Genomic DNA, 27,500 nt, shown 5'->3' with positions numbered 1-27,500 from the left:
CTGTCTGTCTGACTGCGCTGGTTTTGTTTATGAAGAGATTTGTGCCCTCGAAATCGTGAGTAGCTCCCAAAGTCGGCCATTGTGGCGGCCATTTTGGGATTCTAACAAGTCTGTCCTTAACCCTTTGGGGACGGATGGGTCATATGTGCCCAGCCGAGAAAATCGACCATAACGAACGTGTTCTACCCGTAACGTGGGTAGATCACCTTGGAATGGTGCGTTACGGTGTAAGATCTACCATATCAAGTTTTGATCTTGCTATTTTCCGGCCGGGTTTATTTAAATGCAGGAACATTCCAGGATCAAAATTTGGTGTACTTTTTCACACTATTTATTTATTTATTTTTTTTACTCTATTTATTTTTCACTGCTAATATACCGTTTGTTTCAGAGGGATGCAGGTAAATTTAACCTATATATAAATAACCATTTACAAAAATATAACAGTGGAGAACGTATCACAATTTAATACTATTTTCTATTTCAGATTTACAAGCAGGCAATCAGCGATCAAAGCGGCGAATTATCTCTTTCTTTAGAAAGGTCAAGATTACCGTACGATACAGTGACAAGTAGACCGCGTCGATTTATTCGTGCCGAGTTCCATAATTATGGTTTCTTTTTCGAACACTTACGATAATGTATTTTTGTTTTTCATCACATCTTCAACTTATATTCCGGGTTGCGAACTTTCGCGGATAATTAATATGTACAACGGTTTTATTATAAGCAATCTTATTAACACGGGAACGCGAAAAAAAAGTAATACAAGAACATAGGTGAAACTCAAAAGCAACGATTTAAGTTGTTTAGTTGTCCAGTTTTCTCGTAAAGCTACGGCGCGGGTTTCGGTTTTTCAGCATTGGCAGTAACACTAAACGGAATTGCATACAGTTTATTTTCTGACTGAGAAACGATAAGCTTAAAACGTGCGTTATTACGAGTTGATCCGACATAAGCGCGGTTTAAAAATTATTCATACCCGGTATATAATTAAATTTAATACACAAACATACAATAAAATTATTGTATTCTTCCGACAGCCGGCTGGCGGAAGACTAAATCATATCAAGGGTTGCATAGTTCATATCACATACCAATGTGAATCCAGATCTATGTAACTTTCTATCCCTTCCCTTCCCACTAACAAACTTCCTTCCTGTGACAACCGTGGGGATGCGGAGGTACACACGGTCTCTAGTAGCAACGGATGTCACACCAACATTCCTTCCCTTCCCCGATGACCGTAAGGACGTGGCCGGCGCCGGTACTGACAATTTAAAGTTTTGAACCTTCAAAATTGCACATTGAGGATGGAAAGCTACACCCAGGCCCCATCCATTTGGTTCCCTGTGCAATGTTGACTGTTCTGGTCAGTAACGGAGTAGCAACTACGAATTGTACGGTCATCTCATGCTCATGCTCATGCTCATAACGAACGTGTTCTAGATCAGCGAGGTTGCGTCTCCAAAGGGTTAAGTAATGTTACCTAATCTACTGCATTTATAAAAGTAGTTCGAGGATCAATAAGCGTTGTTATATATTTTTGGGATATTAAAGGATAAAGGGATATTAAAGATCAATAGGTCAGCTGATAAGAATGGTATCGTAGCTGAACTCATCAAGATGGGCCCAGAAAAGTTTGGCTGCCTGCACCGACTAATAGTCCGGATCAGGTTAACCGTGTTCGGCTACCGGAAAAGTGGAAGGAAGGGGTCATTTGTCCAATCTACAGGAAAGGTGACAAGTTGGAAAGTGAGAATTTTCGAGCTATCACAATTCTGAATGCTGCCTACAAATCCATATCCCAGATCATCTGTTTTTGTCTTTCACTCAAAGTTTGTGTAAATGAGATTGTGGGAAGTTATAAAGCCGGCTTCGTCGCAGACGGCCACTGGACAATGGACAATAAGTTATCGTTACGCACATGATGAAATAATTTATCGTTACACCAGTAGACGTTAGGTTCTAAACTCAATAACAGTTTGGATGACCTGGAACATCCCGACTGATCTGATACTGTCTATTGAACATTCAGAAGGCTTACTAGACATGCTAGATTACAAATCGTAGTTTTGTATAATGAAATAATTTATTGTTACACCAGTAGAAGTTAGAATCTAAGCTCAAGGACAGTTTGGATGACCTAGGACGTCATGACTGATCTGATACTGTCTATTGAACATTCAGGAGGCTTACTGGACATGATAAATTACAAATCGTAGCTTTTTATAATGAAATAAGTTACCGTTACACCCGTAGACCTTTGGATCTTATCTCAAGAACAGTTTGGATGACCTAAGATATTCAGACAAAAATATTCTGCGTCATATTCTACTTTCTTTATGCCGTTGTGCACCAAAACTACAGAAATACGTAGAAAAAACTGTATAATAACGCTTGGAAAAATTTCGGCTTCAAAGGGTTAAATTCGAGCATTGTTCTATAAATTGCAAAATCTTTATTATCATTACTTTATTATTATATTTTCAACATCATGCTTCTCCTTTTGTGCTTAAATAATAAGATCGAACGCCATTGTGTAGTAATTCGTTTTGGCAAAATATTACACATATATACAAATAAAACGTAATAAATTACACGAATGGTCTCTAAATTATATTTTTATTGAAGGCTCAAGCGCCAACAGGCATAACGGGACCGAATTATATTTCTTTATTTCCACATATTGCTTATCGTCCTACATACCTTCCGGTTAGTTTTGCGGAACCGTAGAATTCGCGGTTTGGTCGAGCTTAGGGAAAACACACAAATATTAGTCCTGTTCAACGACTTTGGTTGTTGAACTTGCTCGCAGTTTCTACATTCTTCTCTTACTCATTTGTCAACAACTTCGAGCAAGCTCAACCTACGTTGTTGCCTCTGGGCACACTGCTCCGAATCAAACGAACGGAGTGTCGTCGACGCTTAACGATGGCCTTGACAGGTCAAAAGCAGATGAGGTCGATGACGAGGCAAAAGCATTGAAACCAGCATGCAGAGAAGACTAGGAGCTATAGTTAAACGTGAAATTGCCTCAAAAGATCAAAATTATTAAATCCTAATGATTGAATTTGATATTCTATCTAGCCTAAAGTGAATTCGTTATCCTACATCAATCAAACAGTGAGTTCGAGAATTTGTTATACTAGTTGGTAATGAAATACTAATTGAAATCGCATTTCTATAAAATAGGTTAGAATCTGCAAGTTAGAGTTCTACATATTGAAGTCGTGAACTACTATTACTTTATTCAATTAGGTAAAGTGCTAGGTAAAAATAATCATGCAAATAGTTCTAGATTAGCTAACGATACTTTGATTGCAGTTAAAGCTAATCCAATTAGTTGTGTCGGGCAAGGAGGCTGCAAAAACTCCGCCAGTACACCGAAAGTGTAAGTCGCAGTGTAATTGTAGGCAAACGCTATATTCTAATAAATTAATCTTATTGCAGTTTAAAGCTGCGCTAAACCCAAGTACTGCGTGACGCTGCTAACAGCCCGGTGACAGCATACCCTTGCCCTCTTACAACACATCTTTAAAACTTTCGATATGAGTACTCAATCGAAGAATAAGCTCCTGATATCGTCGGATCCAATACGAGAGGGAGGCTGCGTCAGCTGTTCGCGCCCCGATTCGTACGACGATTTCGTACAGTGTGACCAGTGTGACAGCTGGTGGCACATGCGCTGTGCGGGAGTCACAAAATCAATATCGCAGCGGCCGTGGACCTGCCGCACTTGCCTACCATTAAGCGTAGCATCCAGCAGCAGCTCAGCTCGTATTTCGCTCCGGCTGAAACAAATCGAGGAAGAGCGCGCTATACAGCAGCGCGAATGGGAGGCAGAAAAACGAGCGCTCGAGAACGAGAGAAAGGCCATGCAGGAGAAATATAAACTGCTGGAGGATCAGCTCGCTGAAAGAGAAAACGCCACCCGGCGTAGCCAAGTTAGCCGACCATCGAGCATGAGGCGTGTTAGTGCTTGGGTCGAAAATCTTGTCGAAAGCCAGGAAGTCGAGGGTGCAGTTGGTGGAGTGGTCATCGGCGTAGCGTCAGAAGCAGACCAAGATGTTCTACGTGAAGAAGCCGAAGAAGCAACGCCGTCAACCGTCGGCCGCACCGCTGACGTCATTCAACGATCGGAGAAGCCGGTGCACCCGAATCAACTGAACGTCCCCATGCAACTAGTCTCTTCTGACTCGTCGCCCCAGGATGGAAATCAGCAGCAAAACAAAGGCGCGATTCCAAAAATAGTTCCGAATAGTTGTGAACCGATCCGCGATGGTAATGTATGGACAGCTAAAGGTAATTTCACATCCTCTGTACCCCCCGTACTACATCCAGGTAAGCCAACCATTGTTCCAAAGCCAAAAGATAAAATTTCCGCTCAAACGAGCGACGATGCATATAAAGATTTGCTAGCAAAATTAGGGTCAATTGGTGTGTCTCCTATTGTCCAGAGCGCACCACAAGTTTTTGCAACAGAGCCCATAATACAAGGGCATGTTTACCCTACCGTTCCGCTTCCTTTAACCATGGGAGAGAACGAATCTTGCATTGCTCATAGAGCAAATACAGATCCACATGTTACTAACATGCAGTCAATCGCGCCTTCCCCGTCAATAGTACCCAACGTAACCGAGCAAGCCCCTTCCCCCTCGCAGTTAGCCGCGCGTCAGGTAATGCCTCGCGACTTACCGATGTTCTCCGGTGATCCCGCGGAGTGGCCTATCTTCATAAGTGCGTTCGAAAATACTACCGTCGCGTGTGGCTATTCTAAAGTGGAAAACCTTGCGAGACTTCAACGGTGCTTGAAAGGTGCAGCATACGAATCTGTTCGAAGCCGTCTCTTGTTACCAGAATCAGTGCCACAAGTGTTAAGTACTCTGCGTCTTTTGTACGGCCGACCGGAACTGCTTATTAATGTTCTTTTAAACAAACTGCGGTCAACCCCAGCGCCGAGATCTGACAAACTAGAGACGCTCATCGAGTTTGGTCTGGCTGTGCAGAGTTTGTGTGACCATCTTGTAGCAGCAGGACAGCAGCCTCATCTGACGAATCCCTACTTGTTGATGGAGTTGGTGGACAAGCTACCTGCGCACGTGAAAATGGATTGGGCGAGTTACATGCAGAGATATCCCGAGGTGAACCTGAAGACCTTCAGCAACTTCATGGAGGGCATCATGGTCGCGGCGAGCAAAGTTACGCTGTACACGAGTAGTTGCACCGAAAAAACAAAACCCAAACCCAGGACATCTATCAACACCCATTTCAACGAACAGGAATGGCCAAAGGACGATGAAAGGATTTGCTGCATCTGTAAAAATCGTGGACATCGCGTTCGGGAATGTGATGCTTTCAAAGCGCTATCCATCAATGATCGCTGGAAAACAGTGCAATTTCATGAACTATGTAGAAGTTGTCTTTGTGCCCACGGCAAAAGAAGTTGCCGAAATGCTGCTCAGTGCGGTATCAATGGGTGTACCTTTCGTCATCATCCCCTGCTCCATTCAAACCGAAGCGAGCCAGCTCCGCGTGAAGTAGAGACGCAGAACGTAGAAGCGGCGGGAAACCACACTCATCGCCTGCTGAATCAGTCACTACTGTTCCGAGTCATTCCAGTGACGCTTTATGGACCTCGAAAGGCAGTGACAACCTTTGCCTTCCTCGACGATGGATCACAGCTGACACTTATCGACGAAGAACTTACTCGAGAACTTGGCGTTGATGGTAGGAGTGTTCCGTTATGCATCACTTGGACCGGGAATGTGTCCAGGATGGAAGAAAATTCGAAGCAGCTGCGGCTAGATATATCTGGCGTGGATAAGGGAAAACGTCTGAATCTCGACGACGTGCGCACCGTGAAAAAACTGGCCCTGCCAGGTCAGACGCTTCGTCTAGACGACCTCAGAGACAGATTTCCATATCTCAATGGCTTACCAATTTCAGGCTATGAGAACGCTTTGCCACGTCTACTCATTGGAGTCAACAATCTGCACTTAACCGTCCCGCTGAAAGTTAAGGAAGGAAGTTTCAATGAGCCGGTAGCTACTAAGACGCGGCTCGGGTGGTGCATCTATGGAGGAAATGGCTCCTCCACGTCAAATTCAGTCAACGTCCATGCTTGTGAGTGCAACTGTGATCGCAATCTTCATGATCTGATAAAGGATTATTTTATCTTGGAGGATGCCGGTGCAACATCGACGAGTGAACCAGTTTCGGCCGAAGATAAAAGAGCACAGGAACTTCTGCAGCAAACCACGGTCCGAGTCGGCGATAGGTTCGAAACCGGGTTATTGTGGAGAGAAGAGGAAATCGAGTTTCCCGAAAGCTACGGAGCTGCGGTGCGAAGATTGGAGTGTTTGGAGAGACGCATGAAGAAGAATCCGTCTTTAAAAGATAACCTGGAACGTCAAATCAACGAATATCAACAGAAGGGTTATGCTCACCGTGCCAGCGAAAAGGAGTTACGATCGGCAGACTTAAGAAGGGTCTGGTATCTTCCTCTCGGAGCCGTAGTCAATCCAAAGAAGCCGGAAAAGGTGCGTCTCATTTGGGACGCGGCTGCTACGGTGAATGGGGTATCCCTCAATTCCCTTCTGCTTAAAGGTCCGGATCAGCTGACTTCGTTGTTAGCGGTTTTGGTACGTTTCCGGCAATATTCGGTAGCAGTCTCAGCGGATATTAAGGAGATGTTTCATCAGGTTAGAATCCGTGAAGCCGATCGTCAATCCCAGCGATTCTTGTGGCGAAACGAACCATCAAGCAGTCCAGATATTTTTATCATGGACGTTGCAACGTTTGGATCAACGTGCTCACCGGCCTCTGCACAATATGTGAAGAACAGGAATGCAACGGAATACGCGGAAGAATTTCCAAGAGCTGCAGAGGAAATCATTCACAACCATTACGTGGATGATTATTTGGCAAGCTTCGAGACGGAGGCGGATGCAGCAGAAACTGCGGAACAAGTAAAGTTTATTCACATCCAAGGTGGTTTCGAACTTACGAACTGGAACTCCAACAGTACTATAGTACTGCATCGAGTAGGAGCAGCAGAAGATAATGACCGGAAGCATCTGTTTCTGGACAAAGGCAATCAGTTTGAACGTGTTCTCGGAATGCTGTGGTTAGTTGGCGAGGATCAGCTTAGCTTCTGTACACAACTTAAAGAAGACGTACAGGAAATCATTGCGGGAAATATCGTACCCACGAAACGGCAGGTTCTACGTTGCCTAATGAGCTTCTTCGATCCTTTGGGCCTGTTGAGTTTCCTATTCGTCCACGGCAAAATCTTGCTGCAGGATGTATGGCGTGCCGGAATACAATGGGATCAAACAATCAGCAATGAACAGTGGGAGCGTTGGCAGAAATGGATCGCGGTTCTTCGACATGTATCTACCATACAGATTCCCCGATGTTATTTCATGAACGCCACGGCACAATACTACAAGGAAGTACAGCTACACGTTTTTGTAGATGCGAGTGAAGGAGCATATGCTGCTGTCGCCTACTTCCGGATTATCGACCTGAATGGGACACCAAGATGCGCATTAGTGGCGGCCAAAACCAAGGTGGCACCGCTTAAGCCGTTATCGATACCCCGTCTCGAGCTACAAGCGGCTGTTCTCGGGACCCGCTTATTACACTTCGTTCTGGAAGCCCATACCATAACTGTAAAACAGCGATACTTATGGTCAGACTCCACAACAGTTCTGGCGTGGCTGAGAGCAGATCCTCGAAAGTATAAGCAGTACGTAGCATGCAGGATCGGTGAAGTTGTAATGGAGACAGATGCCAGCGAGTGGTGGTGGGTACCATCAAAGTTGAATCCGGCGGATTTGGCAACAAAATGGGGAAGCGGCCCCACCCTGGACGCTGATGGGATATGGTTTAACGGACCTCCTTTTCTGTTGAAACCCATCGAAGAGTGGCCAGCGCAGACTACACATCAGCAAACAGTAGAAGAAGAACTACGTGCATGTAATATGCATTTGCAAGCCACACCAATACCTTCAGTAATTGATTACGATCGATTTTCAAATTGGGAAAGACTCCATAGAACTACAGCCTACGTACATAGATACATTGCCAACTTGAAACGAACGTGTTACGGCAAGGCGAGGTTAAGCGGGCACTTGACTCAAGAGGAGCTACAGCAGGCTGAAGCAACGCTGATACGATTGGCACAGTGGCAATACTATCCCGAAGAAATGTCGGTCCTTACACAGGATCGTGAGCGTCCACCATCCGAGCGAAAAGGTTTAGAGATCAACAGTTCACTGTATCGTTCTACGCCGTACATTGACGAGTTTGGCGTTTTGCGGGTTGACGGAAGAATAGGAGCGGCTAAGCATGCGGAGGTGGGAATGAAGTTCCCATCCATTCTACCAAGAAGTCATCGCGTCACGAGTCTCATACTTCATGCATTCCATCGAAAGTTCAAGCATGCCAACTTCGAGACGGTTGTGAACGAAATTCGGCAGCTGTATCATGTACCTCGACTCAGAGTGACTGTCAAGAAGATCAGCAGTGAATGTTTGATTTGCAAGTTGCGCAAAGCGGTTCCTCAGATCCCACGGATGGCCCCTCTTCCACCGGCTCGTCTAGCAACGTTTGCTAGGCCGTTCACCTACGTAGGATTGGATTTCTTCGGACCACTGGTGGTAAAAGTCGGGCGAGGTAATGCAAAACGATGGATTGCTCTCTTCACTTGTTTGACCATTCGAGCTGTACATTGTGAAGTAGTTTGTAGTCTATCGACGGAAGCTTGCGTAAAGTCTATTCGCCGTTTCGTGTGTCGCCGAGGTGCACCGGCAGAAATTTACTCAGACAACGGCACCAACTTCCACGGTGCCGAACGTATATTGATGAAGCAAATTCAGCAGGGAGTTGCTGCAACCATAACAAGCACGACCACCAAATGGTTCTTCATCCCACCAGCGTCACCCCACATGGGTGGGGCGTGGGAACGTATGGTGCGTTCAGTTAAGCAGGCAATGCTGGGCGCCTACAATTCCGACAGGAAACTGGATGATGAATCTCTTTTGACGTTTGTTTCTGAAGCGGAAAGCATGGTCAACAGCCGACCACTCACTTATCTCCCTCTGGACGCAGAGGAAACCGAAGCATTGACTCCGAATCATTTTTTGTTAGGAAGCTCAAGTGGTGTACGACAGCCGGTTGTTGAACCAACTGACAACTCAGCCGCCCTCCAAAATACTTGGCATTTGATCAACCATCAACTAGACGGCTTCTGGAAACGATGGATCCGCGAAATGTTACCGACCCTAACAAAAAGGACCAAGTGGTTTGGTGAAGTGAAGATGGTTAGCACTGGAGATTTGGTGATGATCATAGACGACAGTAAAAGGAACAACTGGATCAGGGGACGCATAGTGGAGGTAATCAAAGGATGTGACGGACGAGTCCGTCAGGCGGTAGTAAGAACTGCAGGGGGCTTGCTGCGCAGATCTGTCTCTAAGCTAGCTATCTTGGACGTCCTGGCTAATGGTAAAATTGGAACCGGTGGCCAATGTTACGGGGGGGAGGATGTTGCCTCTGGGCACACTGCTCCGAATCAAACGAACGGAGTGTCGTCGACGCTTAACGATGGCCTTGACAGGTCAAAAGCAGATGAGGTCGATGACGAGGCAAAAGCATTGAAACCAGCATGCAGAGAAGACTAGGAGCTATAGTTAAACGTGAAATTGCCTCAAAAGATCAAAATTATTAAATCCTAATGATTGAATTTGATATTCTATCTAGCCTAAAGTGAATTCGTTATCCTACATCAATCAAACAGTGAGTTCGAGAATTTGTTATACTAGTTGGTAATGAAATACTAATTGAAATCGCATTTCTATAAAATAGGTTAGAATCTGCAAGTTAGAGTTCTACATATTGAAGTCGTGAACTACTATTACTTTATTCAATTAGGTAAAGTGCTAGGTAAAAATAATCATGCAAATAGTTCTAGATTAGCTAACGATACTTTGATTGCAGTTAAAGCTAATCCAATTAGTTGTGTCGGGCAAGGAGGCTGCAAAAACTCCGCCAGTACACCGAAAGTGTAAGTCGCAGTGTAATTGTAGGCAAACGCTATATTCTAATAAATTAATCTTATTGCAGTTTAAAGCTGCGCTAAACCCAAGTACTGCGTGACGCTGCTAACAGCCCGGTGACAGCATACCCTTGCCCTCTTACAACACTACGTCGTTGAACAGGACTATTGTATTTCAAAATTCGATAAACAGGCGAGGTTCACGAATAACACCAGAAATTGAGAAAAACAGTTATTTTGAGTTTGCAAAATACGTAAGGGATGCACATCCATATGAACCTTTTTGAAGTTTAGTCTCTTAGCTTGGCAGCATCAAGTCTCTTCGCCCTAGTATTTAATGTTTACAGATATATTGATTTCGTTTTAATCTTCCCTTAATCACTCACTACTTTACCTACCTTTCAGTCGCATAAACTCGTTCTCGATATTGAGCGTCTCCTCGTCAGTATATTCCTGTTCGAATTCCATCCCGACCAAATGTTCCACCGTTCCTGGTCGCCCTAGCCTAATTACTCCAATTATTCTTCAAAGTTGGTGACACGCTTTTCTTTCAGTTCATTCATACGCTTTGAATGGACGCACTTGGCACTCACCCGTCCCGAACTAGAATGATCGATTCGCGGCCGGGATGGTTCCTATTATTTGACTCCTCGTGCACCACATCGTCGGTGAATTCAAATTTAATTAACGCGTAAACAGCACCATTTATCAATTACCTTTGATGATGGTGGCGGTGGGAATCGGGAAATCATCCCCCTCCCAACGATAAATCAACCACTTTTCCTCAAAGTAGAGATACGAAAGGCCTTAACCCGCCACTGGCACTGGGCAATGATATCTTGTTACTATGATATTGCACTGACCGTATCAATCGGATCGCGCGATATGCTACTGCTAGTGCTGTTGCTGCTTCTAACGGTGGTGGCCAGATAGTATACCAAATTTGCATACAATCTGATCAACAGCGTGGCACCGATTATGAATCTCCGGGTCGGTACCAGATACCTACACTGTTAGGGTCGTTAATCATCGCAGAAAGTCCTGACGTAATGGGGGTCCATAATTTCCCATATGTGAGTGGATGTTAATTATAGGTTCTTTTGTTGCTAACTGGTGCAATTGGCTCAGTATAAGATTGTTATTGGAAATTTTACGAATCTGTGTTTGCTGACGATCTAATAAAGTGAAGTTGAACAAATGTTTGATATTCTCGCGACCAAATAGTTTTTGAAATAAAAATGATCTACCACAAAAATGTCGAATGTAGAGAAGAGATAGTTTTCTGCAACATCCATAGAAAGTTGTTGCTGGAGTTCTCAGTTCCATGAACTTCAGTCAAATGTTTATGAAACCAGATTACAAGAATTTGAAGACGCCAATCGAAAACATTTTGCTTGTCACAATCACTGTATTATTGGAGACTTGATCAAAGAGATCGTGGTAGTAGCACCGGAAACCATTTCTACCACGATCGACTAGTAAAGAATCAAGATGAGTCTAAAACACTGTTCATGTCCACTTCAACACTACAAGAAAAACTGGCCTTATTCTGTAATCAGGTTGGGCTTTTATAACTTACAATCGAAGGAATCGCTCACATTATAAGTAGCACATCTGCTTTGTCCACACACTTCCCATTTTTTGCTTCTACGCAATTTACAACGGACATAGTTGTTCCAGGCGATTTTTTTCTTCAGCATTTCTAAGCAAATACGTGTTCTAACTTCTTTTTGTACCCTTAACGCTGGCAGCATAGTGCATGATATATCTTGTGTGTATCTGCACGCAGTTAATAACAAGACACGATCCGAAACATCTCGAGCTTGATCTCATAACAGGGACCCTGTTACAGGGTGCCCATCCAGTCGGAATTTTCAGGAAACTCGGAACATTTATCGCGTTCAATTTCACATGAGCGTAACTAAAACGATCTATTTTCCCATTTCTTGAATAACTTGTCTGGCAAAACATTGTCGGATATTTTGTTGCTAGTTCAAGTCGTCCTGTATGGAGGGATTCCTCTGTGTCTGTGCGGACCGCAAGAGGTATTCCTGAATGGAACTCTGATCTGTTCAAGTTCAAAATATCTTTGAATAAACGAGTCTTTTGTATAGTTAGATTTAGTGAGCGCTAAAAAGCTCTTACTTCAATCTTCAGGAGCCAATGTAGTTTTGCCCTATTTTCTTGTTTGTAGTTTTCTATTGAGTATTTTTATGGCGTGAAAATACTCTATAGTTTTATCCCGAAAGGATGCGTGCGTTGCATAAAAAAGGAATGAGTTCCTGATTTGTCAGGACACTTCGTTCTTTCTGAAATGCTTGGAACGCATTGTCGATTATCCGTGATGTTTGTCTGGCTAACATGCCTACTCATGTGACCTCACATGTCCCTCAATTTGGGATGTCCACAGTGACATCTTTTCCACAAAGTTGTACATAGGGTAGGTAATCAAAATTTGAACCAAATTGAGGCTTTCTGAAGCAGTGCAAATTTTAAGTGATTTTTTCTCCCACATGGAAATAATTTACTACGGCAAAATCGTATGTACATGAAAGCCACGGGTATAAGCTTTCTGTTAAATGGCAAAAAGTTTGTATTTGCACCGAATTTCATTGAAATATTTGATTTTTCATCAACAATGATTTTAATCTTAATTTGAACCATCGTAATCATAATTTGAACCAATTTTAATCTTAATTTGAACTACTGGCGGCAGCAGCTCGAGCAACTCCCAAAACAGCCAATTCCATGCTAAACAATGAAAAATCACATGAATCTGCTAATTCTCATACCTATTTTTCATTAGGCAGTGGAATCTCAACTCAGAATGTTCGAAATTCTTAAGGAATTTGGAAACTAAATTTGGATTTTTTCATCCCCCAAGAGTAAACAAAGCAACCACTAGCGCAATCTACAGGCCAACACTAGAAGCTCACCCCCGTTTACTAGTTCAAATTTAGATTACAAATGGTTCAACTTAAGATAACATTCTCCAAGTAAGAATCACTTAAATTTGATAATTTTATGACAAATAATGCGGAATATTATTCGGTTGGTCGATTCTATGATAAATAAGCTTTCATTTGACGTATTCACATATTGCGTGTGATACAATGTATGAGCTGTACGAGTGCACTGAAAATGTGCTTTCTCTGGGGGGAAATGGGTGAAATCGCAGTGATTTTTCAATTGCCTGTTTTCCATGACAAAAACGCTTTTTTCAATGCTTTTAAAGTCCATGTTATCAGGTTATATTACGGAAAGCTGTTTAACATCTTTTTCGGGACAATATTTGCCTGAAAAGTACGTCTTTTTCATGAATTTTGAAATGGTTCAAATTAAGATTACAATTTGACTAGTTCAAAGTTTGATTTCTTACCCTATACTTATTATTTGGACTTTCGTCAGCTTTTGGATGGTTTGGTCAAATTCAAAATGTGGAGCGCGCGAGCGTGGGAAAGTGTGCTGATTTATGACATGATGACGGCACGATGGCGGTATGTTTTTCTGGGATTCCACAGGAATTCCATTCGCGATTTTCCCAAAAAAATCCTTCGTGGTTTCTCCACTAATTTGCTCCAGGACTCCTCCTGATAGTTTTATGTGTGATTCCCAGGGAGCTCTGTATTCCTCAAAAAAATTCGGTATTTTTCCAGGACCTCCTTCCGGGATTCTTTCAGGAACTACTTCTGGAATTGCTTCAAGAACTCCTTCAGAAATTTGTACGGTAATTCCACCGGGATTTTCTTCCGAAATTCCTCCAAGAACCTCTTCCGGAATTTCTCACTACTTCTAGGATTCTATCGGGAGCTCCATTAGGGATTCCTTCTTCTTCTTCTTCTTCTATATGGCTCGACGTTCTCACGGGAACTTGGCCTGCCTCTCTCCAACTTAGTGTTCTTTGAGCACTTCCACAGTTATTAATTGGAGGGCTTTCTTTGCCAGCCATTGCATGAATTAGTATATTGTGAGGCAAGCACAATGATACACTATGCCCAGGGAGTCGAGGAAATTTTGCCGACCAGAACGGGAATCGAATCCGCCGTCTCCGGATTGACGATCCATAGCCTTAACCACTAGGCTAACTGGAGACCCTAGGGATTCCTCCGGGATTTTTTAAGCTTCTGCCAGGAATTGCTTCTGGAATTTCTTCAGGTACTTCTTTGTAGGTGGATTTTTTCAGGAACTCCTTCGTGGATTTCTTCAGGATTTTTTTTCCGAAATTTCTTTTGGAACTCTCTCTGGGATTCCCCTTAGAACTCATTCTAGGAAATTCTTCTGGAATTCTCTCAGAAACTGCTTCCTCCATGATTTCTGCAGGAACTCTTTCCGGGATTCATCTAGGAATTCTTTTCCGGATTCCTTCAAGCTTCGTTTGAAATTCTTGCAGATCCTTCTAAAATTCATTTGGAAGTTCATTCTGGAACTTCTAAAAATGTTTCTAATGGAAATCCTTCACAAGTTTTTAAGAGAGTATTTTTAGAAGTGCCTCCTAAAGTTTTTGTTGATGGACTTCCTCATGAAGTTCCTACAGGATTTGCTTGAGGAAATACTCCAGCAAAATTCTTCTGGTTTTCATCAGAAGGTATTGGGAGAATCACGGATGAAATTCCTGGAGGATTTCCGAAACGACATGAGAAATCCCTTGAAGTCCCAGAAGGAATTTCAGAAGAAATTCTGGAAGAAGTTCCTGAGATGGAACCAGCTAGGAATCTCAAAAGAAACTTCTGGAGGGACCCCAGAGGTAACTTCAGAAGGAACCCCAAAAAGAATCTCAGATATAGCTCCCTGAGGAACCACAAAAGGAACCAAAACCACGGAAGGAATTCCTGTAAAAATCTCAGGAAAAAATGCTTGGGTAATATTGGAAGGAGTATTCCAAATTTCGGAAGGAATTTTTCAAAAATTCATTACCTCCTGAAATACTTTTTTTTTATCCCTCATCTGTAGAGCCTTTTAACCACTGCGTCCATTATTTATGAATATTGTGGTATGACCCATATTTAATTTGGTGCTAGTCAAGTATCCTGTAACAATTGAGCTGTGATGGACAATGGTTGATGTAACACCTGATCCCAACTAGGCACAACTCGTTTCATAAAGTTTATTACCCTGTTGGGATTACTTCTCCAAATTTCCAAGGGCTCTAGAAACCCTTTACCAAATATCGCCAATCTGTGATGGTACAGCACTCCGCAGTTGCAGAGTAAATGCTCGGCAGTTTCGTTTTCCGTTTGACAGAAACGACACTCGGAGGATTGGATTTTTCCAATCTTGCTTAGATGATATTTACTCGGGCAGTGGCCAGTCATCAGACCAGTAATTACCCTGAGATCTCTTTTGTTTAGATTCAGTATGGACCTGGCTTTTTCTGCACTGGGTTTTATGAACCTTTGTGATTGCTTGGATGTATCCGTGGCATTCCAATTAGATTCTACCGTGGACATTTCCCAAGTTTTTAGTTTCATCCGAAGAGCACACTCAGGAACTCCACAGAAAGGTTCAGGGCCTACAAAGCTTGATGCCGCACCCTGTCTAGCTAAATTGTCGGCGTTTTCATTTTCCAGAATTCCACAATGACCTCATCTCATCAAGAACTCCTTGGGAATCGTACAAGAGACTCCTGGAGGAGTCCTGGAACAGTGTCCTGGAGGAGTGAGGAAATCACGAATGATCCCTGGGATTCCGAAAACCTCCTGGGATTCAAAAGAACCTCCTCGAAATTGCTTTAAGTCCGATTCGCAAACAACAAGGCCACGAAACGTCATGAACTTCGAAAAAATATCATAACAACCGCCGTATGCAGTGCCCTATAGATGATTTACTCGCATTTACCGAAAGGCCATATTGGCGACACCAACCCTCAACTACCTGAAGAGCGCTTTGCATGAGGTCGAAAAAGGTGCTGAAGCTGATGCACATACAGACTAACAATGTTAGGTAGTCGTCAGCAAAACCAAAAGTAGGAAAGTTGCTTTTATTGAGTTGCCTCAATAGTCAATTGGGTTGTTTAGTGAATAATATATTGCTATTTTCTATAGCCATATCGAAAGTGTTCATTTTTCTGAGTATAACGTGATTTTATTGAGTTCCAATACCTTTGTTTTGATGGTTAAATTAACATAACAATTTTGATTTCCGTGGATAGAATGACAGTTCAATCGATAAAATGACAGTTCGGCCCGAACAAAAAATGTTCATCAAACAAACTTTAAATACATTTTAGAAATACTTCATGAACTCCAAAAATTATGAAATTTTGGATATCGACTAATTTTTGGGTGGAGATTCCAATTATGAAATAATCCGTATACCCCTAAAGAACTCAATGGGGCACGTTCGGTGTAGTACTAGATTTGTAGTAATGAGCTGAATTTTTGTATGGTGAGAAGGTCAATCATCTGTTTCAGCAATAAAATGGTGCAAAAAGCGTGGGTATTATGATTCCTTGCCTAATTTGATGCTGTTTGCGCAAAACTTTGGATAACTATGTTGTTTATGTTGCAAGAAATAGAGAAAACAACAACACTGTTGTCCAAAGTTTTGCTCAAACAGCATCAAATTAGGCAAGGAATCATAATACCCACGCTTTTTGCACCATTTCATTGCAGAAACGGAGAATCGACCTTCTCACCATATAAAAAATCAGCTCATCACTACAAATCTAGTACTTCATCGATCTGTCCTATTGTCAATCGGTAAGAAGACTGCCCCTTCGGGGCATCAACATACACTCAATTTCTAATCGCTGCTTGACGTAATGTCGAGAAAAGATGTCGTTTTATGAGAATTTGGTAAATCTAATTGGAAATCATTGAAGATATACCATGACTGCGTGCGGCTTTCAATATGACATCGAAAGGCACGTTGTCAAAAGCTCCGTCGAGAGGTCAAACGGATAGACCTACAACTCTTTACTTCTCTTGATATGGCTTTGATCACCGCTTACTTGATCTTGTTCGATTTTAATTGGTGTTTCTCGGTGATGATATTAAATTAAAATCGTAATTTGGTTTTACGTTTCAACCTACTTTTATTTTTCGGTCATCCTCAGAACTGTCATATAAAAGGAACACTCTTTACTTCTGCAAACGACGCACGACCAACTTTCGGAACAAACCTTACAGTAATATCCCGTTAGGATTTGGGAATATACGTTGTAGAAAAACTGCAAACAAGTAGTTTTTTTTTTTCAAAACATGTTTGAAATAATCAAATCTCTTCTGATGCAAAATAGCATATAATATATCATCCTGTCTGCCCCAAGAGATTCGAAAGGAACAAAACTATTTAGTGCCCATTCCATCGATTCTATAAAATTCCGTTTTCTCGGATATGCTTAGATTTCGCAAGGATTTTGTTCAATCGACTGACTGGGAACATTTGAACAAAGGCTTTTCCAGCTAGACCGTTTACCAGATGGAAGAGTTTTCTCGTAGGCTTTGCGAGCCAACCTTAAAGCCTGGCCTGATCAGAGTTTCACCAAGGAATTCTTCTTGTGGTCTTCACAGCTTCTTCAAAAGCTTCCATGATTAAGGCCGTTGATATATGAACAGCATCATCCAAATCACTTGAAGTGTCAATGGATGCTGAGTATCCAAGGAATTCGGTTGCAACCAAATCCGTAAAAATATTCCAGATGGTTGACCGGGGATTCCTGAAACGCAAAGTTTGCGATGTAACATTCAAGTGTTCAAAATAGATGTAGCGATGATCAGGTAAAGATCCTTCATCATCTGACACATACCAATTCGTCAACACGTGACTAATTCTACTAGAGCAAAGCATTATGTCTAACACTTCCTCTCTAACAGATACCATGAAGGTTGGGTGGTTGCCTATGATAAGTATATAAAGTATTTCATCATACTGAAGCCTTTCAAGTTATTGTCTTAGCCCCAAATGAAATTGTTAGCATTAGCATCACTGCCAGCAATTAGCGGAAGACCTTTTGAAGTGCAGTATGTGATGACTTGCTTGAAAGCATCCGTAGGGGATGGTTCATCATGTGGTAAATAAAACGAACAATAGATATATTTCTTGTTAAGGGCGGACGGGACGGTCGGGGAAATATCCGCCATTGCTCTGTTGCTACTAAGATGGTAATCTCAGATTCTACTTAATATTTTGCAACAAAAACCTATCACTGTGTATGCTCACTTGCAGTGCATATGCTGATTGTTTTTCAGCATCTTCAGTGTGATAGAACTCGAGATTACCATCTTCAAAATCGCGAGGCAAATTGTTAGAAAGAGAGGCAAGATAGGAAAAATAACACGGCGTCCCGTTTCACCTTAAGGTTTCCAACAGATACATCAATTGAAATAGCACATACATCTCTGATGTTTAGTTCAGAGATGAGTGTATCAACTATTGCGTTATTAACAAACACACATGCTCGAGGCATGACACGCAAGTTTGCCATTAAATTTATGCTGAAAATAGCAAACACCGGGTTTACAAGGCTTCCGAGATAGAAATTCCCCTTACGAAAGTAAGGTTCTTGGACTAAAGCCAATGCTAAAGATCTGTTATGATGTAGCTAAATCGACTATGTTTACAAACAATGAGTTGACAGGCCTCTATCTACTCAATTGACATGCTCGATTATACAACGAAGATGATTCAGGTTGAAAATAGGGTCACGGTGCCATTAGTAATCTTCCGTTTTCAGATTCATTCTAGTCAATTTTTAATAGAATTACATTAGGTGCATCCTGTTGAACAGGTGGAGAATCATTGATTTAGATATCTTCAGTTAGGCACGGAACCTATGATAAGCACTATTATGAGTTGTTTGTAGCAATGTATGAGTTACTTTGTATGTTAAATTCACATTATTCTGTGCTCTCTAATTTTTATTTTTCTTACATTGTAGTTCACAAACTATCTCCATTTCAATCAACTCTAACATTGTTATAAAAATAAACCGTTCCCTTGCTTTCATATTCATTGAATATGGACGCCACATCTATTGGGGGAGAAAGTGTGCATCAGAAATGCATCAATGCACCTCTTTGTTATTCCCGTTCAAGGCAGTGCTTTTTCGCTGCACCTGATTACTAGCCCACACAGCCGAGCATTGTATTCATTACTACACAAACCCACATTCAACCTAACCTTGACTTCCGTGAACAATTCATTCCTCCACTGACTGCATTCACATGGAAAGAAAGTGAAGCACTTTCTTCGCCGTTCGTTGCACCATTTTCAACCGCACTTGGGTGGGCGGGGCGTGGCGTGACTCCCGCCGTATTTCATGACGGTGTGTAAAGTGAACCGTTTCAGATCACTAACAGGCCAAAGACATGCACCCCCGAATGGATATCATTTCACTGATTTTTCTCTATGCATTATTGTAACAAAGCCGCGGCTCATTGCCGCCGGCACCGCCCGACCAGAAGATGATTTACCATGGCTCATTGCATAACACCATCGTCGGCGTCGGTCGACGGATGCCTCGTATATGCGGTGAAAACCACGGTAATGGTAATAGGCGTATGTACTACTTTCTGAGGCTGATGTGCGGCGAAAGAAAATTTATGTTGTATGCAAATGGAGCAAAACAATGGCGTCTAATCCGTGTCGAATGGATTTTCCAAGTCGTTTTCCTTGGGCACCATCAGGGGTTTCGGAGACAAAGACTAGTGATTTCATGCTTTATAGTGTTCAGTGAGCGTTTATTTATGGATCGAAGATAGGACTACTACTTGGGACCTAAGCTCGTGCCCTGACAGCACCCCGTCGGATATTCTCCAACAAGGCTTCGAACTCATCCTTGTAACACTGGTAGATGGCGTAGACTCGTCCACAGTAATCCTCCTCTGGAACGCTACTCGTCTGATGAACTATACACTTGCGATGCTGTTCGGCGAAAGCTTTTTCATAGGAAGCTGGACGACCTCCGCGGAACATCAGCCAAGTATCGTGCAGGTGGATTCCATTGAGGTCATCGTAAACTCCGAGGTTCAGGGCAATGCACCGCATCATACAGTGGGTGTTACGATCATCCGGGAACTGACCATTCCTGTAGCGTTGCACTAGCTCCGCAGATGGGTTCTGTCCTTGGGTACAGACCGTGATTAATCGATTTAGGAGTTCGCCGGCGTTCTGTAATATAAGGGTTAGTACAGTTTCTCTAATCAACACCCGGCAAAACTACTTACAGCAGGAACGGTGAGAAGTACGCCGATGATCATCAACCGACTGAGAACTTGCGCTGCCTTCATGGTTATCTGGAGAACTGTTCTGCTTCCAGCGCAGCGAAATCTCCGGCTATTTATACTTTCCGAGCAGCGATTTCCCAGATTCCCATGGCAGGTTAAACTGCGCTGAATCTGGAACCTTTCGGCCACTCGGGAAATAACGCAGCGTACTGCGTGTTAGATTGGATCCATACAACTACGGGGTAATTGATGGAGACATTTGATCTGGTAGTGAATTATGTTTTACAATTTATTCGACGATTGTAAGATTATCGTTTGCGCGTGTGTTAATTGGATGGTTTGATCAGGAGTTTGCAGGTCATTTGCATTGTGGAACATTTTTTGCTTATAAATTACATCGTTGTGCAACCGGTTAGTTGGTCTGTATTTGTGTAATTTGAGTTCGTCCGATTCCTTCCGGAATATTTCTAGGAATTCATACCAAGATTCTTCAGGATTTCCTTCCGGGATTGTTTCAAAAAATCCTTCAAGGTTCCTTCGAGAATTCGATCCGAGATTCCAATCGGGAGTTCCTTCTGTTTTTTTTTTTCAAGGAATTCTTTCTCCAAGGACTTCTTTCGGGATTCCTTCAAGAACTCCTAACGGGAATCCTCCAGGTCCTCGCGAGATTCCTCCTGGAGATCCTTGTGGAATTCTAACGGATTCTGCTGGAATTCTTTCAGAGGTTCATCATAGGGTTCCTCCAGGAGGTTTTTTTTTGTGGAAAAACACTAGAAGTTTTGCATGGAACTCTTCCATGAAATCCTTACAAAACTTCTTTGAGGGATCTCGAAAGCAATTCCTGGAGGAAATTCGGAAAAAAAAACTCCTGGAAGATTCCTGGAACTCCTGGATGAACGCCGGATGAAATTCCTAGAGTTATTCCAGTTCATGTTCCGGTAGGAATCTCTCAAGGAATCTCGGAAGAATAAATTTATGGAGGAATTCCAGAAGGACATGTTAAAATTCCAGAAGGAATTTCTGGTGGAATCTCGCTAATTCCTCAAGAAATTCATTCAATTCGGTTCACTGGTTTCCGAGATATGACAGCTCAAAAATGAGCTGTCAAAAAAAGTGTTATACTCAAACGGTTCTTACGGTTCATTTCATTTATTTAGTTAACATCAAATTCATGATAATACTGAATCAACAATTTGCCGCCATAATACTCGATTTGCAGCTGCAGCTCTCCAACGTCGGTCACGCCCAACACTCGCCAGATCACGCTCCACCTGGTCCGCCCATCGTGCTCTCTGCGCTCCACGCCTTCTTGTACCAACCGGATGGTTAGCAAACACCAACTTTGCAGGGTTGTTGTCCGGCATTCTTGCAACATGCCCTGCCCATCGTATCCTTCCGGCTTTGGCCACTTTCAGGATGCTGGGTTCGCCGTAAAGTGCAGCGAGCTCGTGGTTCATCCTTCTCCGCCACACACCGTTCTCCTGCACGCCGCCGAAGATCGTCCTTAGCACCCGTCGCTCGAAAACTCCGAGTGCTTGCAGGTCCTCCTCGAGCATCGTCCATGTCTCGTGTCCATAGAGAACCAACGGTCTTATTAACGTCTTGTACATTTGATGCGGGGGTGAATCTTTTTTGATCGCAGTTTCTTCTGGAGCCCATAGTAGGCACGACTTCCACTGATGATGCGCCTTCGTATTTCACGGCTCACGTTATTGTCAGCCGTTAGCAAGGAACCGAGGTAGACGAATTCTTCTACCACCTCGAAAGTATCCCCGTCTATCGTAACATTGCTGCCAAGGCTTGTCCTGTCTCGCTCAGTCCCACCTACCAGCATGTACTTTGTCTTAGCCGCATTCAACACCAGTCCGACCTTTGCTGCTTCACGTTTCAGGTGGGTGTACTGTTCTGCCACCGTTCCAAATGTTCTAGCAATAATATCCATGTCATCCGCAAAACAGACAAATTGGCTGGATTTCGTGAAGATCGTACCCCGGCTGTTGAGCCCGGCTCGTCCATCACCTTGTCGTAGTCCCCGTCGAGATTCAAATGAACTGGATAGTTCACCCGAAATCCTTACGCTGTTCTGCACACCGTCCATCGTTGCTCTTATTAGTCTAGTCAGCTTCCCGGGAAAGCTGTTCTCGTCCATAATTTTCCATAGCTCTGTGCGGTCGATACTGTCGTATGCCGCTTTGAAGTCGATGAACAGGTGATGCGTTGGGACCTGGTATTCACGGCATTTCTGGAGGATTTGCCGTACGGTGAAGATGTGGTCCGTTGTCGACCGGCCGTCGATGAAACCGGCTTGGTAACTTCCCACGAACTCATTTACTTTAGGTGAAAGACGACGGAAAATGATCTGGGATAGCACTTTGTAGGCGGCATTCAAAATGATGATCGCTCGAAAGTTCTCACACATTAACTTGTCGCCTTTCTTGTGGATGGGACAGATTATCCCTTCCTTCCACTCCTCCAGTAGCTGTTCGGTTTCCCAGATCTTGATTACTAACTGGTGCAGACAGGTGGCCAACTTTTCCGGGCCCATCTTGATGAGTTCTGCTGCGATACCGTCCTTACCAGCCGCTTTGTTGTTTTTGAGCTGGTGGATGGCATCCTTAACTTCCCTCAGCGTGGGAGTTGGTTCGTTCCCGTCCTCTGCTGCAACAACATAGTCATTTCCTCCGCTGCCTTGGTCCTCCGTGCCTACATTCTCTTCGCCATTCAGGTGCTCGTCGATGTGCTGCTTCCACCTTTCGATCACCTCACGTTTGTCCGTCAGGAGGCTCCCGTCCTTATCCCTGCAGATTTCGGCTTGCGGCACGTAGCCTTTGCGGGATGCGTTGAGCTTCTGGTAGAACTTGCGTGTTTCCTGTGAACGGCACAGCAGTTCCATTTCCTCGCACTCCGCTTCTTCCAGGCGGCGCTTTTTCTCCTGGAAGAGACGGGTCTGCTGCTTCAGCTTCTGTCTGTATCGCTCCACATTCTGTCGGGTGTCATGCTGCAGCATTACCGCCCGCGCTGCATCCTTCTCCTCCAGAACCGCTCTGCACTCCTCGTCGAACCAATCGTTTCGTCGACTCCGTTCTACGTACCCGATAGTGCTCTCGGCTGCGTCGTTGATGGCTGCTTTCACTGTACTCCAGCAGTCCTCTAGAGGGGCCACATCGAGCACACCCTCGTACGGCAACACTGCCACGAGATTCTGCGCGTATGCGGTGGCGACATCCGGTTGCTTCAACCGCTCTAGATCGTACCGGGCGGCCGCCGGTAATGTACGTTGTTAATAACGGAGAGTTTTGGGCGCAGTTTAACCATCACCATGTAGTGATCAGAGTCGATATTAACGCCACGATAGGTCCTGACGTCGATAATGTCAGAGAAGTGCCGTTCATCAATCAGAACGTGGTCGATTTGCGATTCCGTCTGCTGTGGTGATCTCCAGATGTAACGATACGGGAGGCTGTGCTGGAAGAAGGTGCTACGAATGGCCATGTTCTTGGAGGCGGCGAAATCGATGAGGCGTAGGCTATTTTCGTTCGTCAGCTGATGGGCGCTGAACTTTCCAATCGTCGGTCTGAATTTCTCCTCCTGGCCTACCTGAGCGTTTAGATCTCCTATAATGATCTTGACGTCGTGGTTTGGGCAGCGGTCGTACTCGCGTTCGAGCTGCGCGTAAAATGCGTCTTTGTCATCATCAGTGCTTCCGGAGTGAGGGCTGTGCACGTTTATTATGCTGATGTTGAAGAATCGGCCCTTGATCCTCAACCTGCACATTCTTTCGTCGATCGGCCACCAACCGATCACGCGCCTCTGCATGTCACCCATCACTATAAAAGCTGTTCCCAGCTCACGTGTGTTGCCGCAACTCTGGTAGATGGTATGATTACCTCTAAACGTTCGCACCATAGATCCTGTCCAACACACCTCCTGCAGCGTTACGATTCCGAACCCGCGCCCGCGGTCCTTCAGTATATCGGCGAGTATGCGGGTGCTCCCGATGACGTGATGACGTTAAGAGATCTGCAGTTCCACGTACCGAGCTTCCAATCACAAGTCCCTTTTCGTCGCTGTGGTCGTCGCCATTGGTATCGGTTCGCATTCTTCTCTTGTTGATTTTTCTGTGCTAGTCTTTTTACGGCTGGCTCGCAGGGCCTGACACCAACCCACTAACCCAGGGAGCTGGGCTTACCTTCCCGGAAGCTACGGGTTCTGCATTGACATTTCCTCCAACTACAGTGCTAAATAGCTACACTGAAATAAATTTTGTTGTTGTTTCCACCGAATCCATGGTAAAATTAAGAACTGTACCAACAATTTTCAACCGAATGCAAAATTCTGTTAATTGTACTGAAATATTGTCAATATTACCATGCGTGAAGTACCATTGACTAAAAACATTCTTGATATTACTATTTTGACATTGTATTTTTGACCATGTTTATCTAAGACGCGCAACATTCAAGTCTACATGGTCGAAATTACAATGCCCAAATAGTAGAACTAAGAATGTTTTTAGTCAACAGTAATACACGCATGGTAATATTGACAATGTTTCAGTACAATTAACAGAATTTTGCATTCGGTTGAAAATTGTTGGTACAGTTCTTAATTCTACCATGGATTCGGTAGAAACGACAAAAAAATTTATTTCAATGTAGGCTCGAGCGCCAGTCTTCGCCGGGGGTGGTGTTTTTAATGGGCGCCCAGGAGATATTTTACCTGAGCTTCCACCCCCGAGCCCAAATTTGTACCAAAGATGCACATATAATAGGTTGACAAACAGTCAAAATTTGAGATTTTTTGATGCACTCTATGGAAAGTTACAGCATGTTGAATTTTTTTGTTGGAGAAGGAAAGTTGCCTATCCCAAACATTTTGGCCATCTCCTGTATATATTACTATTTACAAATATAACAAACTAGCTGTACCCGGAAAACTTTGTCTTGCCTACTGCGTTTTTTGACGTTTCAAGTTTCTAGCCAAGACCAAATCCCCGGTCAAAATGTATGGAAGATCGATTTTCAAAAACTCGCTTTTTTCCATGTTTTTTGCCTCATAAACCTTCCTTGCGTGAAATCTAACAGAACAAAACAAAGACGACCCAAACCCGACGTTCCATTCGTGAGTTATGCACGGTCCCACGTATGCCACTGCATTTATACATATATAGATTTTGTTCCTGGAAGGTCATTTTAATAGCTTGTTAGTTTCAATAAAAACTTATTAACAGTGAATATAGAACAAATTTTGAAATTTATATGTTATTGGAGAGCAAAATGTCTTATGATATCAAACTCATAACTAAGTAAGATAAAGTACAGTTTAAATAACAAAACTAGCACTGATAACATATGTATATTATTGTTAGTTATTAACCTTTTCTCAAATTTTGATGTTCGTTTAGCTCTATTTTCTTCAATTTCTGAAAATTTGATCTGTTATTGTTGTGTTATAGTTCATCACTTATTTATACTTTTTCAATAGTAGAAAAATAACAAAACTTGGTCTACAAGAAAGTATATTATTCGAATGTTATTTAGTGGATGAATCTCAATAACTTGATCATAACAAAATAAGATTGCCCATCAAAACATGTTATTAAAAGTAATACTTTGATAAGTTAATAATAACAAATTATGATATAAAAACAGGCTATGTAATTCTGTTGTTATGAATTTGATATTCTCCTGTGCTCGGGTACTATTTCGAAAAACTTAAAAACCTAACAAATATTTCACACATTGTTACAATGTTTTCGGAAAGCTTGTGTTAATTCCTCCGATTTTTCCTGAATTCAAGACTGATGCCGAAAATTCTTTCAGTATTCTGCAAGGATACCTCAGAAAAAAAAATACTAGAACTTCTTTAGAATTTTCTCTGATGGTTCCTACAGAAATTCCACCAAAAATATCTGCAATATTTTTTTTTTCTAAAATTCCTCCATTGATTTCTCTAAGGATTTCATCAGAAATTCCTTCTATGTCTCTTGGCGGATCGGCTGAGAAGTTTACTGCAGGATTTAAACAGCTACGCAGTCTTCAATACGAAACAACAAGTAAAAGGGCAAACAATGAACCTCGTTTTCCTGTATTGAAGACTGCGTAGCCGTTTACATCCTGCATTCCTTATATGTTTCCCAAGAGATTTGTCCGTGGATTTTTTTTTATTTCTCCGATAATTCTCCCAGAAATCTGAAGTTAGATTTATTTGAGGATTCCGTCATAAACTTTCCCATGATTCCTCTGGAAATTCCTCAAGAATTCTGTTAAGAAATACTAGAAAGGATTTCTTAGTAAATTCCTGTGATCTTTTGTTGCGAAGTTCGTCCTGAGAATTCTCTGAAAATTTCAGCGGGATTTCATTAGGAGTTCTTTCGAAGCATTAAAGTATAATAATGCATAAAGTAGTAAAGTTTCCAGTAAAGTGTCAGAATATTCTCCTAAGAATTCCAATGATTTCTGAAAAAAATCTCTGAGAATTTCTACGAAGGTTGCGCCAGGGATTCTTTCGAAGGTTTCTTCAGGGATATATCCGAGGATTCCTCCACAACTTCCAAGCGTTTTCCCGAATATTATTATCTAAGACATTCTTCGGAAATTTTCTTCGTAATACAAAAACGGAATAAAACAAGGGACTTGTCAAATTTTGTAAAACATGTAAGCTTGTAAAACACTAAGCATGGAAGCCGACTTTGTTCCAGTAGGATCTAGTACAAGAAATAGTAAGAGGAAAAACTGACGTGAAACATGCACACACGGCCCCCATCACGGAAAACAACGTAAATTCCGAACGATGTAGTTTTGATTTCAAAACTTGTTACTGTTGGGCTATTATTGATCAAACAATGTACAACTACAACAACAAATTTTTTTATTGAAATATTATTAGATGGACGTATACCGTCATATAGCTATGACTATAACAAAATGAGATTGTTTAACACAATATGTTATGGTAAAGTTATGCTTTATTAATTTAAGAATACCAAAACTAGATATAAAAACAGGTTATGTGATTTCGTAGTTATTATTTTGCTAGTCTCGGATTTCAATTCCCCAGGGCGGAATTAAAAGATGGAAAACTGATTTTACTCATTCGAAGAGGGAATTCTGCTTAGAAGATTCGAAAAGTCGGTACAAGAAAGTAATCTGCAGTTTTTATCCGTAAAATTGATGAAACCACTAGAAACAATCGTAGAAATCGTTGATAATTACAAACGATAAATGCAGTAAAACAAGAAGTCTACATTACATAATGCTTGTGAAATATCA

At 42.6% G+C, this 27,500-nt stretch overlaps 4 protein-coding genes across 5 annotated transcripts in view; 2 read left to right on the top strand and 2 right to left on the bottom strand.

The window, feature by feature from the left end:
- Positions 1-19,781, bottom strand: part of LOC115256654 (molybdenum cofactor sulfurase 2) — a 25,842-nt gene extending 6,061 nt beyond the window's left edge. Inside the window, exon 1 of the mRNA XM_029855519.2 lies at positions 10,462-19,781. Within this exon, the coding sequence (XP_029711379.1) occupies positions 10,462-10,531 (70 nt within the window). The 5' untranslated portion in view covers positions 10,532-19,781. The remainder of the gene's footprint in view (positions 1-10,461) is intronic.
- LOC115257774 (uncharacterized) lies at positions 204-10,543 on the top strand. 2 transcript variants are annotated; one of them, XM_062844232.1, is made up of 2 exons: positions 204-3,394; positions 3,454-10,543. In XM_062844232.1, exon 2 carries the CDS (start codon positions 3,552-3,554, stop codon positions 9,687-9,689), a length of 6,138 nt encoding a protein of 2,045 aa, XP_062700216.1. In that variant the 5' UTR covers positions 204-3,394; positions 3,454-3,551; the 3' UTR covers positions 9,690-10,543. The 2 variants fall into 2 exon arrangements, 1 of the variants encoding a protein (XP_062700216.1); XR_009995972.1 differs by having other exon boundaries at positions 205-10,072; positions 10,132-10,543.
- Positions 19,781-20,292, bottom strand: LOC109428361 (general odorant-binding protein 99b-like). Its single transcript, XM_062852140.1, has 2 exons — positions 20,230-20,292; positions 19,781-20,173 (listed from the first exon to the last, which is right to left on the bottom strand). The coding sequence occupies exons 1-2, from the start codon at positions 20,290-20,292 to the stop codon at positions 19,781-19,783; spliced, it is 456 nt and encodes a 151-aa protein (XP_062708124.1).
- A 6,615-nt stretch (positions 20,293-26,907) lies between these two features.
- LOC109428359 (migration and invasion enhancer 1) overlaps positions 26,908-27,500 on the top strand; it is a 2,103-nt gene continuing 1,510 nt past the window's right edge. The window contains exon 1 of the mRNA XM_062852130.1: positions 26,908-26,928. Within this exon, the coding sequence (XP_062708114.1) occupies positions 26,908-26,928 (21 nt within the window). The remainder of the gene's footprint in view (positions 26,929-27,500) is intronic.

The sequence above is a fragment of the Aedes albopictus genome, chromosome 1 (assembly GCF_035046485.1).
Source record: "Aedes albopictus strain Foshan chromosome 1, AalbF5, whole genome shotgun sequence".
Classification (NCBI taxonomy): domain Eukaryota; kingdom Metazoa; phylum Arthropoda; class Insecta; order Diptera; family Culicidae; genus Aedes; species Aedes albopictus.
The sequence above is the reverse complement of the archived record's forward strand: the minus strand, read 5'-3'. Positions and strand labels throughout refer to the sequence as shown.